The sequence below is a fragment of the Bufo bufo genome, chromosome 3, assembly GCF_905171765.1.
Source record: "Bufo bufo chromosome 3, aBufBuf1.1, whole genome shotgun sequence".
Lineage (NCBI taxonomy): Eukaryota > Metazoa > Chordata > Amphibia > Anura > Bufonidae > Bufo > Bufo bufo.
The window spans coordinates 370,401,472-370,414,699 of record NC_053391.1 but is presented as its reverse complement, the minus strand read 5'-3'; the positions used below and the strand labels follow the sequence as shown (position 1 = coordinate 370,414,699).

The window sequence follows — 13,228 nt, the reverse complement described above, 5'->3', positions numbered from 1 at the left end:
TTGTAACGGAAGCGTTTTTGTACATCCATGACGGATCCGCAAAAAATGCTAATGTGAAAGTAACCTTACTCCTTAAGATAATTGGCTAATGACAGCTTTACCCCCTCCAAACTTTATAACTTCCCAACTAGCTACCAAGAGTCCTTTCATGCCAGCATCCCATAAACCTATATAGACCTATAAAAATCTTACTATATAACCCATTTATACAAGTAACTATAAATGTAATTTGTATGCATTCTGATCTGTAGATTTCTGTGATAATGTTAGTTGTAAGATACAAAGAGATAGCACCTATCCATGGTAAATTGGGAATTATTATTTTTTCTCTCCCGATATACATGTAGCACAGGTCAATAACTGGTGGCAGAAACAAGAGTTAACCTACTGTATGTCCTTAGCACAAGAAACAGTAAAGTGGGATCAGGCAGGCTAGATTTAACCTGTGCAATGCTTTGTTTTCCAGGGAGATAGGTGGCATGAGCGACGTCTTACATGCAGCAATGATCTCTGCTCTATGGAGATGAATAATTGCTATGAATATTCCTGGTCACACAGGGTGATGTGTTGCCAACAAAATAAGATTTTTTTATAAGCGTTTGAGTGGGGGACCTTTACATAGGTCATTTATTGGAAAGGAACGTTCATACAAATGTTCCATCCTGATCTTCGGCCAATGTAAAAGGGCCTGAGACAGTGACACTGAAATTCAACAGGTCAACACATCTGACCTGACCTGATCTGGGTGGGAATCAGCAGAACCCCCATACACATAAGATGGTCAGCAGGTTCAGCTGACTATCGCATGTGTATGAGCACCTTAGGCCTCTTGCACACGAGCGTATGTACCGTATTTTGCAGAACGGAACAGCTGACCCCTCATAGAACAGCACTATCCTTGTCTGTAATGCAGACAATAATAGGACATGTTCTATTTTTTGGTGGAACGGAAATACGGACATACAGTAACGAAGAACCTTCCAGTTTTTTGGCGGACGCATTGAAATGAATGGTTCCGCATACGGTCCGAAAAAAAAAAACGGAACAGACGCGGAAAGAAAATACGTTTGTGTGCATGAGGCCTTAAACACCTTGTGAAAAGAGACAACAATTCACTAAATACAGAAACTATATAAAAGTTTGGATAAATGAACAAATAAAACGAAAAGTTGGGTTACCTTGATGAGATGCTTGTTGACCCATTTGGTAAAGGTTTTCTTTTGTACTCTGTCTCGTTCATCTGCAAGAATAAAAAATAATTAAGTACAAAAGCCCTGCATGACAGGTGCGCATGACCTCTCACCCCGGAGGGACACTTTCCCACCCTCCACAGGCAAAAGATTATCCTAATCCAGCAAACTCCTAGTGCAGCCCATTCTCGACCAGGATTAACAGACCGTCACAATAATCCAGGACACAGATGAGAGATTTCTATCGGGTGGGGGTCTGGAGAAAGCATATGACAGGGGAGACACGTTTACAGCAGGAATGGCACAGTACCACACAGCAGATGACACATGCACACATTGCTTCATCCTGAGGATGTGAACTCAGCAAACGGATTATTGCTAAATATACTGAGGTGCAGGGGAAGTGAAACCGGCAGCGTTCAGTGCGCGCCGACTACACCCAACGCCATACTGCAGAAGTTATACTGACCCATGCAGCACATCAGGCCCACCAGGTGGGAACTGGACTGTCTTGGCCCCCACATGGCCGACGTTTGCCGCACCTTGTTTTCATTTAGGGGGGCAGTCATGGCAAGATCCGGGCGCAGTATCTCTTCTATGCACAGCTCCTCCCACATCCTGCCTGGAGCCCCCACGTGAGATCTGAAATTAGGGCGCAGAAGGGCCAATCGTGGCCAAGCAGCAGATAGGTTGTTCTCCCTGTGAGAGGTGTCTTCTCCACGTCAGGAAGCTGTTCCAGCCTGCGGCCACCTGAACTCCACATCATCTTCAGGTATGCACCCGCCTCTTCCCCAGCCGGGACATCCAATGTGAGCCCACCTTAGCCCTCCCTTTACCTCCACAGCAGTCCAAACTCAGAAACGGCCCCCAGTCATGTAAGGAGACAAGAACAAGCGCTGACACTTCTCCATATACAAGTGCGGGGGAGGGAGAGAAAAAGCTATATCGTCATCCCCTGTCCAGCTTATCAAAAGCCGAAATTCCACACAAGGCCAGTAAGTGCCACATTTCCATCTGTCATCAGAGCGGTATACTATAAAATAACGACCCCTGTGTCCTTCTCACCAGCACCCGGCAATACTCCTATCCACTCAGACACTACAGCGTAGGCGTTAGCAATGTGCAGTATAGAAAACACTGTACACCACACATAGACTGCTGGAAGAGTCCCTCATACGAGACCCTCATCACTGCCAGATCCAGTCTTCCTGCTCAATAATGTAAATGTGCAGTTATACATCTCAACATGTAGCTTATGATCATCTAATGAGTAACGGAGCGCTTACACAGGAAGCGCTCATCAGCTTGTGCCTTTCATACAGCTTAATCTAAAGTGAAATGAACTGAAATGGTAGTCCCCCATTCACTGTGAATTGCCCGTTAACAAAGGGCAATGTGCTCCCGAAAAATGAGCATTTTAGGTGTTACATGATAGATACAGTCCCCCGCATGCTTGTTTCTAATATCTGCACAGATATTTTTAGTGTTAATCCAGAGGGTTACAGAACATACGGCTGTCCCACAAGTTCTGTGTCTCCATACTGTTACATACTTATAGTGCCCCCTTGTGGCCTTTTGTAGGTAATCCAGTCCCATCAACCTGCTCCACTTGTACACAGGCAGCAAAGTGATTCCTGCCATTGTAAACCAGCACACTAGAAGAGACTTCATCTCACTAGCACTTAAAGGGGTCGTCCCACGGAAAATATTGCTTATAGCCAAATCCAGCCTAGTATTATAAAGATGTACACTGCTCAGATCCCCAGATACAGCACAGCCTTACGCTGTCTCGCCATCTTACCACTTGCTTGGCACCTCCTCTGGCACACAGAAGTGAAGTGCCGTACAAGGGGTCAGTGCACAGAGAGGTATTCTCTCCGGCATGCCAATTCCACTTATCAGATGGTTACGCTGTAAAACCAAAGCACTCATAGGTTTCCATACGTATTTTTAGTGTAAGAGTGGCAATCTCTGACTTAGGCCTCTTGCACACAGTCAGTATTCTTGAATCAGTATTTGTAAGCCAAAAACAGGAGTGGGTCCAAAACCCTGAAGAAGCACAAATATTTCAATTCTAACTTTTCTCTGTAGGTTCCACTCCTGGTTCTAGCTTACAAATACTGACCGTGTGAAACAGGCCTTAGAATAGGACAGAGGACTCGTGTATTCAGGACCTCCAGTAGTCAGATTGCTGCATTCATTCTCTGCCTAGGACCATTCTAAACACGGGTGCAGGTCCTGGAGGTAGACATATCCTGTGGATATGCCATAAATGTCTGTCATGTGAATAACCCTTGCAGAATTGGGTATCTTTGCAGCCACCACTAAGGGGAGCATACCGCAAACATTTCTACTACGAACACGACCTTGTCACCGCTCCCGACACGGCTGTTTTAGTAACTATTAGAAAAGTATTCCATGACCTCCACATATGATGTATCGTGCAAGGACCCGGTCCAGTCCGTACAATTCCAGAGAAGTAGTAAGAGATGTCCAGCACCGAGATAAATAAAAATCTTCAGTCTTTATTTCACAAATTTAAAAGAATACAGTTTCTTCACATAGATTATGGTAACGCGTTTCAATCTATACGATCTTAATCATGGTATGATGGTACCATGATTAAGATCGTACAGATCGAAACGCGTCGGTAGCGTTACCATCATTTAAGAAGAAACTTTTTTTATTTTTATTTATGAAATAAAGACTGAAGATTTCTATTTATTTATCTCGGTGCTGGACATCTCTTACTACTTCTCTGTTTTAGTAACTACATGCATTCCCCATGTAATAACAATTCTGGAGCATCTATTCTTATGGGTCTGTGTTGCTCCATTCCTTTATTATTCCTTCTAGAAGTTCTGAATGAATTACTAGCAGTCTGCAGTGAAGATACAGAGGGGAGATAATCAGTTAGGGGGGTGTCTCTGCACAGTCGGACATTATCCAATCTGTGCTGCCAGTGTCAGAATGTGCAGGGAAACCCCCAACTGGTAAGGCCCCATGCACACGACCGTTGTTTTGGTCCGCATCCAAACTGCAGTTATTGCGGCTCGGATGCGGACCCATTCACTTCAATGGGGCCGCAAAAGATGCAGTCAGCACTCCGTGTGCTGTCCGCATCTGTTGCTCCACAAAAAAAATATAACCTGTCCTATTCTTCAGGGCTGTGAAGTCGGTAGATAAATGTTCCGACTCAGACTCCTCAGTTTTATGTACTTCCGACTCTGACTCTCCGACTCTCCGACTCCGACTCCTCTGTATTAATATGCGAATGTATTTTATACATTCCTTGAGGGAAAGAAACACAACCTACCACAGGACTACTGGCTAGGAAGCTGCTGCCTTCTCCTTTGTGTGCTGATCTTCTGCTGAAGATAGGGCAGTGGGAGGATGCAGGAAGGGGCATTTATTCTAAAACATGATTTTCCTAGGAGAATCCCATAGTCATGTTTAAAGTTTAAGCTAACAATCTGAGTTTACAAGTTTTTATAGCCTTAGCTGAATGACAGCAGTTTTCCCAATGGTTTACAGCTTCAGTCTTAAACTATTGGCCCTCCATTCCCTTCACTTATACAAGTCTCTAGTCCTGCAAAAAACATATTTATTTAATCCCTTATCAGTGAGAGGCTAGGTTACACATGGACGCTGCGTTCCCTGTAAAAGCAGAACACAACACTATGGAAAGTATAAGTATTGCAGCTCCTAATTGTGCGTTGCGTGCCATATAGTGAAGCACATGAAAAGCATGCTTCTTCACGGTCACTTAACGTGTTCGTTTTGCGGTTACGTGAGGCACTGCATGCATTGGCCTTTATTCTTACAGTAGAGAAGTCATTAATTATAACTTTTTGTGAATTGGGACATTTAAACTTGCTTTTTTTTTTATTCCAATCTAAATTTAGTAGAAGTCGGAGTCGGTGCATTGTTTGCCGACTCCGACTCCAGGTACCCAAAATTTCCCCCGACTCCTCGACTCCGACTCCACAGCCCTGCTATTCTTGTCCGTTTTGCAGACAAGAATAGGCAGTTATATCAATGGCTGTCCGTGCTGTTCCGGAAATTGCGGACTGCATACGGACGCCATCCGTGTTTTGTGGATCTGCAATTTGCGGACCACAAAACACACAACGGTCTAACACAATCGTTCTTAAAAGCCAGTTTATCAATGATAAAATATGCATAGACTGTTGATCATTTTGTGTATATACCCTGCGCAATTATGTGTGGCCATGAGTGAAACGTGGGGACTGGAACTGATTGAAGGCTATATACAACTGTGCAACCAATTTGACTTTATTAAAATAGAAAATGAAGCAACTCCAGATTTATTTAAACTGCCCCAAGCAGACTGCAACATGACCGCTTTCACCAATCTACCCACTGTAATACAAGATGGACACACACATACAGGGTTAGTAGTCCCCACAGAGCCCTGCATAGGAGACGCATGCACAATACAATGATATTGGAACCATTTGTAAAGTTGCTTACGTTTTTTGTTTTTTTATTGCAATGAATTAATAAAAATGGTTGCAAAAGTGCAGTTAACTTTATCATTATACATTTAGCGAATATGCCCCGAATAATTTTTTTTTATTTTTAGGTTCACCTCCTCTGTAATGACACATGACGCACTACGTGAACTCTACACCGAGACAGTACATAAATGCCATATTCTGTCATCTGTCTGACAACAGTGTAAAAGCGGTTTTCCTTGGCTCATGACTGACGCTATTGTTTAGTATAAGAATGTACACGTACAGTGGCTCGGGATCCCTTGTGTGTGGTGGTAAGATGACAAGCAGATCAGGGCATAGGCCTCATGGCATGTGGTAAGCAATGAAAGCAGAGCCTTCCAGACCGAAAAACAATGGCTGCTGGGCTCAGCAACAGAAGGACCAGGGGACCACGAGCAATATGTAGCTGCTCACTGGCGGAGACTGGAGATTTTATTGAATGCAAACACTGTATAAAAATAAGAAAGTATAGGCCATCACTTCTAGATTGGGGAAGGGGGTAGGTCTGACCCCCAGGTGAGGCTACTTTCACACTGGTGTTTTGCCTTTCCGTTTGTGAGATCCGTTCAGGGCTCACACAAGCGGTCCAAAACTGATCAGTTTTGCCCTAAAGCATTCTGAATGGAAAAGGATCCGCTCAGAATGCATCAGTTCAGTCTCCATTCCCCTCTGGAGGAGGACACCTGCCTACAGCGTTTTGTTGTCCGCCTGACAAAGCGGAGCCAAACGGATCCGTCCTGACACACAATGTAAGTCAATGGGGATGGATCCGTTTTCACTGAGACAATCTGGCACAATAGAAAACGGACTTTCAATGGTGTTCAAGACGGATCAGTCATCGCTATAGAAGACATTGGCTTGGCTATGGTACAGATAATACAACCGGATCCGTTTATGACGGATGCAGGCGGTTGTATTATTGTAACGGATCCGTTTTCTGCAGGTCCATGAAGGATCCGCAAACACCGGTAGTGTAAAAGTAGTCTTAGCTGCAGTACCAGGCACAGTTGCACGTATGGTAGTATGGATCCCACAGTGGCCTATCCTATCCATTAATGGTCATCAATGTTTCAGCTGCAGAGAACCCCTTTAAGGACGAATGCTACTATAAAGAAGTCAGAAAATGTATCTGTATCAACCAATACCTTCAGTGAGGAAATTCTAAAACTCTATAATAAAGCAGAGTAGTGCTATGGGGCCCTCTGCTGGTGAGAAGCAGAAGTACAAGTCTTGTGCTGTCAGAAATACTTTCTGGCCTAAGCCCTCTCTCCTTCATCCATCACATGGTGACATGGTCCCTCTGCTTGCGGGAATTGTTTCCAAGGAAGATCAGGATGAGACCATTTTTTTTCCTCTAATGACACAGCTATGTGGTATGAAGGCGTAATCACCAGCAAGTCTCAACTTCAGGTTTAGAAGTAAGATTAGTCATAAAGCCATGGGGGTAGGAAGGGTCATACATTTCATTGGGTTTTATGACTAGAGAAAACGGGCTCTGCCTCTGTTTTTTTTTTTTTTTCTTTTGCAGAAAAATCTGCCTCTGGTATTATAGTTCCAGAAAATCTAGGCAGTTTTTTTTGTCCTTAAAGGGGCTGAACCCCTCCATTTTCCCCCCGGCAGCCCCCCTGACTTGAGCATCGGATCAGTTCATGCTCCAATGCTCTCCTTTGCCCTGCGCTAAATTGCGCAGGGCAAAGGCATTTTTTGGAGTTCTGGTGACGTACCGGGCTCTCCATGGGGCTGCCAGGAACCAAGGCTGCCAAGAAGATTACACCGCAAGATATTTTTAGCGATGACCATAGACGTTTAGTATTATTAGACATCACAATTGTCATTAGATGTGACCGGAATAAAAATGATGTGTACTCGTTAATCGTTGACTTATAGGGGTTGTCCGGGTTCAGAGCTGAACCCGGACATATCCCCATTTTCACCCAGGCAGCCCCCCTCACTTGAGCATTGGAGCAGTTCATGCTCCGATGCTCCCCCCTGCCCTGCGCGATTTAGCATTTTCTGGAGTTCCATAGGGCTGCCAGGCAGAGACTTCCGCCCAGCAGTGAGCCCCGTGACGTCACCAGCACTGATGGGCGGGCTTTAGTGCTGCCCTAGCCAGTAAAACTGCTAGGGCAGCGCTAAAGCCCGCCCATCAGAGCCGGTGACGTCACCAAACCCACTGCTGGGCGGAAGTTTCCGCCCGGCCGTGTGTTATTGAAAACAAAAGAGCCCTTGCCCTGCGCGATTTAGCGCAGGGCAAGGGAGCGCATCGGAGCATGAGATGCTCCGATGCTAGCCTCAGGGGGGCTGCCTGGGTGAAAATAAGGGTATGTCCGGGTTCAGCTCTGAACCCGGACAACCCCTTTAAGGCTAAATGCATACGATCAGGATTGCGTGCAGATTTTCTACGCAGAAAATCCGCACCGTAGGTCATGTACTTTGTAGTCTATGAGAATTTGAAATTCTCCTGCACACAATGCGGATTTTCTCCATGCGGATTTTGACCTACGGTGTGGATTTTAAAATCCGCAGCATGTCAATTTATTTTATTTTTCTTGTCCGGACTTTCTCCATTCACTTCAATGGGGACAGTAAAATCCGCATGCAGAAAATCCGCACCAAATTCGCATCGAATCCGCACAAATTGATGCGGATTGACAGCACAGACTTCCCTGCGTACACCTGCAGATTTGAGCAGGGATTGTCCGCACATAAATCCTGAACATGTGCATTTACCCTTAAAGGGCTTCTGTCAGCCCACTAAACCGTTTTTTTTTTTTTGTTTAATAATAATCCCTACACTGCGATCTCTGCATACATAAGTAAAATAATAATTTTCGTTCAGTAGAATTTGATAAAACGCTATTTTTATAATATGCAAATTACCTTGCTTACCAGCAAGTGGGGCGGCTACTTGCTGGTAGCAGCCGCATCCTCCGATCCTAAAGACGCCCCCTCTGCATTGTGATTGACAGGGCCAGGGAACGGAATCGTTCTCTGCTGGCCCTGCCTGTTTTCATTCAATATCTGGCGCCTGCGCCGCGGCCGTACCTATCTTCAATCTGCGCAGGCGCACCGAGAGGCGGCCACTCACTCGGGGCCAGATTTTGAATGCTAACAGGCAGGGCCAGCAGAGAACGATTCCGTTCCCTGGCCTGTCATTCACAATGCGGAGGGGGTGTCATTAGGATCGGAGGATGCGGCTGCTACCAGCAAGTAGCCGCCCTACTTGCTGGTAAGCAAGGTAATTTGCATATTATAAAAATAGCGTTTTATCAAATTCTACTGAACGAAAATTATTATTTTACGTATGTATGCAGAGATCGCAGTGTAGGGATTATTAGTAAACAAACAAAAAAAAAACGGTTTAGTGGGCTGACAGAAGCCCTTTAAGGGGTTGTGTCACTTCAGCAGATGGCATTTATCATGTAGATAAAGCTAATACAAGGCACTTACTAATGTATTGTGATTGTCCATATTGCTTCCTTTGCTGGCTGGATTCTTTTTTCAGTCACATTACACACTGCTCGTTTCCATGGTTACAGACCACCCTGCAATCCAGCAGTGGTGGTCGTGCTTACACACTATAGGAAAAAAAGCACCAGTCTATGTGCTCTCCCATGGTCCCAGCCACCAGAGAGGCCGGCATTTTTTCCTATAATGTGCAAGCACGACCACTGCTGCTGGATTGCAGGGTGGTCGTAACCATGGAAACAGGCAGTGCATAATGTGATGGCAAAATGAATGGCGCCAGCAGAGGAGGCAATATGGACAATCACAATACATAAAGTGCCTTGTATTAACTTTCTCTACATGATAAATGCCATTCACTGAAGTGGCACATCCCCTTTAAAGCCATATGGTGCTGATCTCTAGCGGAAGAAAAATTTTTATTCATTCATTTGATAGACATTGGGGGCCCACCCCGATACATACTTATCTATAGTGTGGGGCAGATTCATCAAAGGCTTTATGGTATACAATATGGAACAAATCATATCTGCACCATAACATGCGACTCTTATGCACTAAAAGTGGTGGTGAGAAAAGTAGTAAGGACCAGAAAATGGTGTAAATTACTCAAATCTCATATATGACAAATTTGATCTGGTGCATGGACAGTCAGAACATTTCAGTCCAGAGTACATTAAACTGGCATAGGGAACCGCAGTCTTAGTAAATCTGCCCCAATGTATTACAGTATATTGGGGTTGTGTATAAGGTTTGGCAAATGTACGGATTTCAAGGGGCTGTGCAGGGTTTTACAAGGAACGAGGAACGGTCTATCCTCAGTATAGGTAGTTCCTATCTGATCGGCGGGGTCGGACACGATCAGTTGTTCTGCAGTAGCTCCTGCACCAGTTTCCCAGCTCAACCCACTGTGTAGTGGACGGTGCTGGTCCCAGTGGGAGCTGATTGTCAAAGTCCCACGATCAGACAGCGACAGATTTATCCTGAGAACAGGTTATTAACTGGAAAACCCAGTTAAGGGTTAACATTTTTAAAACCATATACAGTGACACCTCTAGGATTAGACCACCCCCTTAACCAGACCAGATTTCCTGTGACCTTCAGTTCCATCATGTACTACGTATAGGGGCCATCTTCTTTGAGAAGACCACTTTGCAGAGGTTTCATTGTACCATATCTGAATGTGGCTTACAAGAGAAACTTACTGGCACCCAGATAGTAAGTCGCTATTCTGCTTGCGCAATGTATTTTGGAATAGATAAGACATCAGAAGTAGTTTATTTGCTGACCCACTGCTCCAAAACTGCAGAAATGTTGCCCGATTGTGTAGAAGATAATAATGTCAGGTTCAGGTCACTAGAGGTAGGGAACGCTCGTGCCATGTGCAGGCTACTTTGCCATGCTGTAGCGTGTTTTCTACTGCACATTGCTGGGACAGACGGTAGGAGAAAAGGGGATCGACTTGCATATACAGTGCTAAGAGAGAGAAAATTCTAGTAGCGGCAAAGCGCCTCCGGTCTTATCGCTCAGGGACACCTTGTGTTGCTGTGTATGTCACAGCACGTGACAGAGGACACCACAGAGGCCAAAACAGAAAGAAGAGAAATTAGAAGCAATTCACAGTCACAGAATGGCTGCAGACAAAAAGGAGACCTGAAGACAGGATATAAACTAACAAAGAGAGAAAACGGAAGAGGACAAGAAACTGAAAGCAAAGGATCTGATTAAATACTAAATACACAAGAAAAAGAAACAGACCAGTAGAAGAATACAGCAATGATGTACAGGAGGAGAACGTGTACCACCAGAGGGTCAGACAGCGGGAGCACGTGTACCACCAGGGGGTCAGACAGCGGGAGCACGTGTACCACCAGGGGGTCAGACAGCGGGAGCACGTGTACCACCAGGGGGTCAGACAGCGGCAGCACGTGTACCACCAGGGGGTCAGACAGCGGGAGAACGTGTACCACCAGGGGGTCAGACAGCGGGAGAACGTGTACCACCAGGGGGTCAGACAGCGGGAGCACGTGTACCACCAGGGGGTCAGACAGCGGGAGCACGTGTACCACCAGGGGGTCAGACAGCGGGAGCAGGTGTACCACCAGGGGGTCAGACAGCGGGAGCACGTGTACCACCAGGGGGTCAGACAGCGGGAGAACGTGTACCACCAGGGGGTCAGACAGCGGGAGCACGTGTACCACCAGGGGGTCAGACAGCGGGAGCACGTGTACCACCAGGGGGTCAGACAGCGGGAGCACGTGTACCACCAGGGGGTCAGACAGCGGGAGCACGTGTACCACCAGGGGGTCAGACAGCGGGAGCACGTGTACCACCAGGGGGTCAGACAGCGGGAGCACGTGTACCACCAGGGGGTCAGACAGCGGGAGCACGTGTACCACCAGGGGGTCAGACAGCGGGAGCACGTGTACCACCAGAGGGTCAGACAGCGGGAGCACGTGTACCACCAGAGGGTCAGACAGCGGGAGCACGTGTACCACCAGAGGGTCAGACAGCGGGAGCACGTGTACCACCAGAGGGTCAGACAGCGGGAGCACGTGTACCACCAGAGGGTCAGACAGCGGGAGCACGTGTACCACCAGAGGGTCAGACAGCGGGAGCACGTGTACCACCAGAGGGTCAGACAGCGGGAGCACGTGTACCACCAGAGGGTCAGACAGCGGGCACACGTGTACCACCAGAGGGTCAGACAGCGAGAGCACGTGTACCACCAGGGGGTCAGACAGCGAGAGCACGTGTACCACCAGGGGGTCAGACAGCGGGAGCACGTGTACCACCAGAGGGTCAGACAGCGGGCGCACGTGTACCACCAGAGGGTCAGACAGCGGGAGCACGTGTACCACCAGGGGGTCAGACAGCGGGAGCACGTGTACCACCAGGGGGTCAGACAGCGGGAGCACGTGTACCACCAGGGGGTCAGACAGCGGGAGCACGTGTACCACCAGGGGGTCAGACAGCGGGAGCACGTGTACCACCAGGGGGTCAGACAGTGGGCACACATAGAGCCACCAGAGAATCAGACAGTGGGCACACATAGAGCCACCAGAGAATCAGACAGTGGGCACACATAGAGCCACCAGAGAATCAGACAGTGGGCACACATAGAGCCACCAGAGAATCAGACAGTGGGCACACATAGAGCCACCAGAGGATCAGACAGTGGGCACACAGAGCCACCAGAGAATCAGACAGAGGGCACACATAGAGCCACCAGAGAATCAGACAGTGGGCACACATACAGCCACCAGAGAATCAGGACAGTAAGAACACATAGAGCCACCAGAGAATCAGACAGTAAGAACACATAGAGCCACCAGAGGATCAGACAGTGGGAACACATAGAGCCACCAGAGAATCAGACAGTGGGCACACATAGAGCCACCAGAGCATCAGACAGTAGGCACACAAAGAGCCACCAGAGGATCAGACAGTGGGCACACATACAGCCACCAGAGGATCAGACAGTAAGAACACATAGAGCCACCAGAGGATCAGACAGTGGGCACACATAGAGCCACCAGAGCATCAGACAGTAGGCACACAAAGAGCCACCAGAGGATCAGACAGTGGGCACACATACAGCCACCAGAGGATCAGACAGTAAGAACACATAGAGCCACCAGAGGATCAGACAGTAAGAACACATAGAGCCACCAGAGGATCAGACAGTGGGAACACATAGAGCCACCAGAGAATCAGACAGTGGGCACACATAGAGCCACCAGAGGATCAGACAGTGGGCACACATAGAGCCACCAGAGAATCAGACAGTGGGCACACATAGAGCCACCAGAGCATCAGACAGTAGGCACACAAAGAGCCACCAGAGGATCAGACAGTGGGCACACATACAGCCACCAGAGGATCAGACAGTAAGAACACATAGAGCCACCAGAGGATCAGACAGTAAGAACACATAGAGCCACCAGAGGATCAGACAGTGGGCACACATAGAGCCACCAGAGAATCAGACAGTGGGCACACACAGAGCCACCAGAGGATCAGACAGTAAGAACACATAGAGCCACCAGAGGA

At 47.2% G+C, this 13,228-nt stretch overlaps 1 protein-coding gene across 22 annotated transcripts in view; it reads right to left on the bottom strand.

The window, feature by feature from the left end:
• Window positions 1-13,228, bottom strand: part of MACF1 (microtubule actin crosslinking factor 1) — a 284,153-nt gene that overhangs the window by 210,174 nt on the left and 60,751 nt on the right. For 21 of the 22 annotated variants that reach the window (XM_040424601.1, XM_040424619.1, XM_040424622.1 and 18 more), the window contains exon 2: window positions 1,179-1,240. In XM_040424601.1, the coding sequence (XP_040280535.1) occupies window positions 1,179-1,240 (62 nt within the window). Of the gene's footprint in view, window positions 1-1,178; window positions 1,241-1,659; window positions 2,036-13,228 lie in introns of those variants that run through there. The other variant, XM_040424604.1, reaches the window with a different exon arrangement.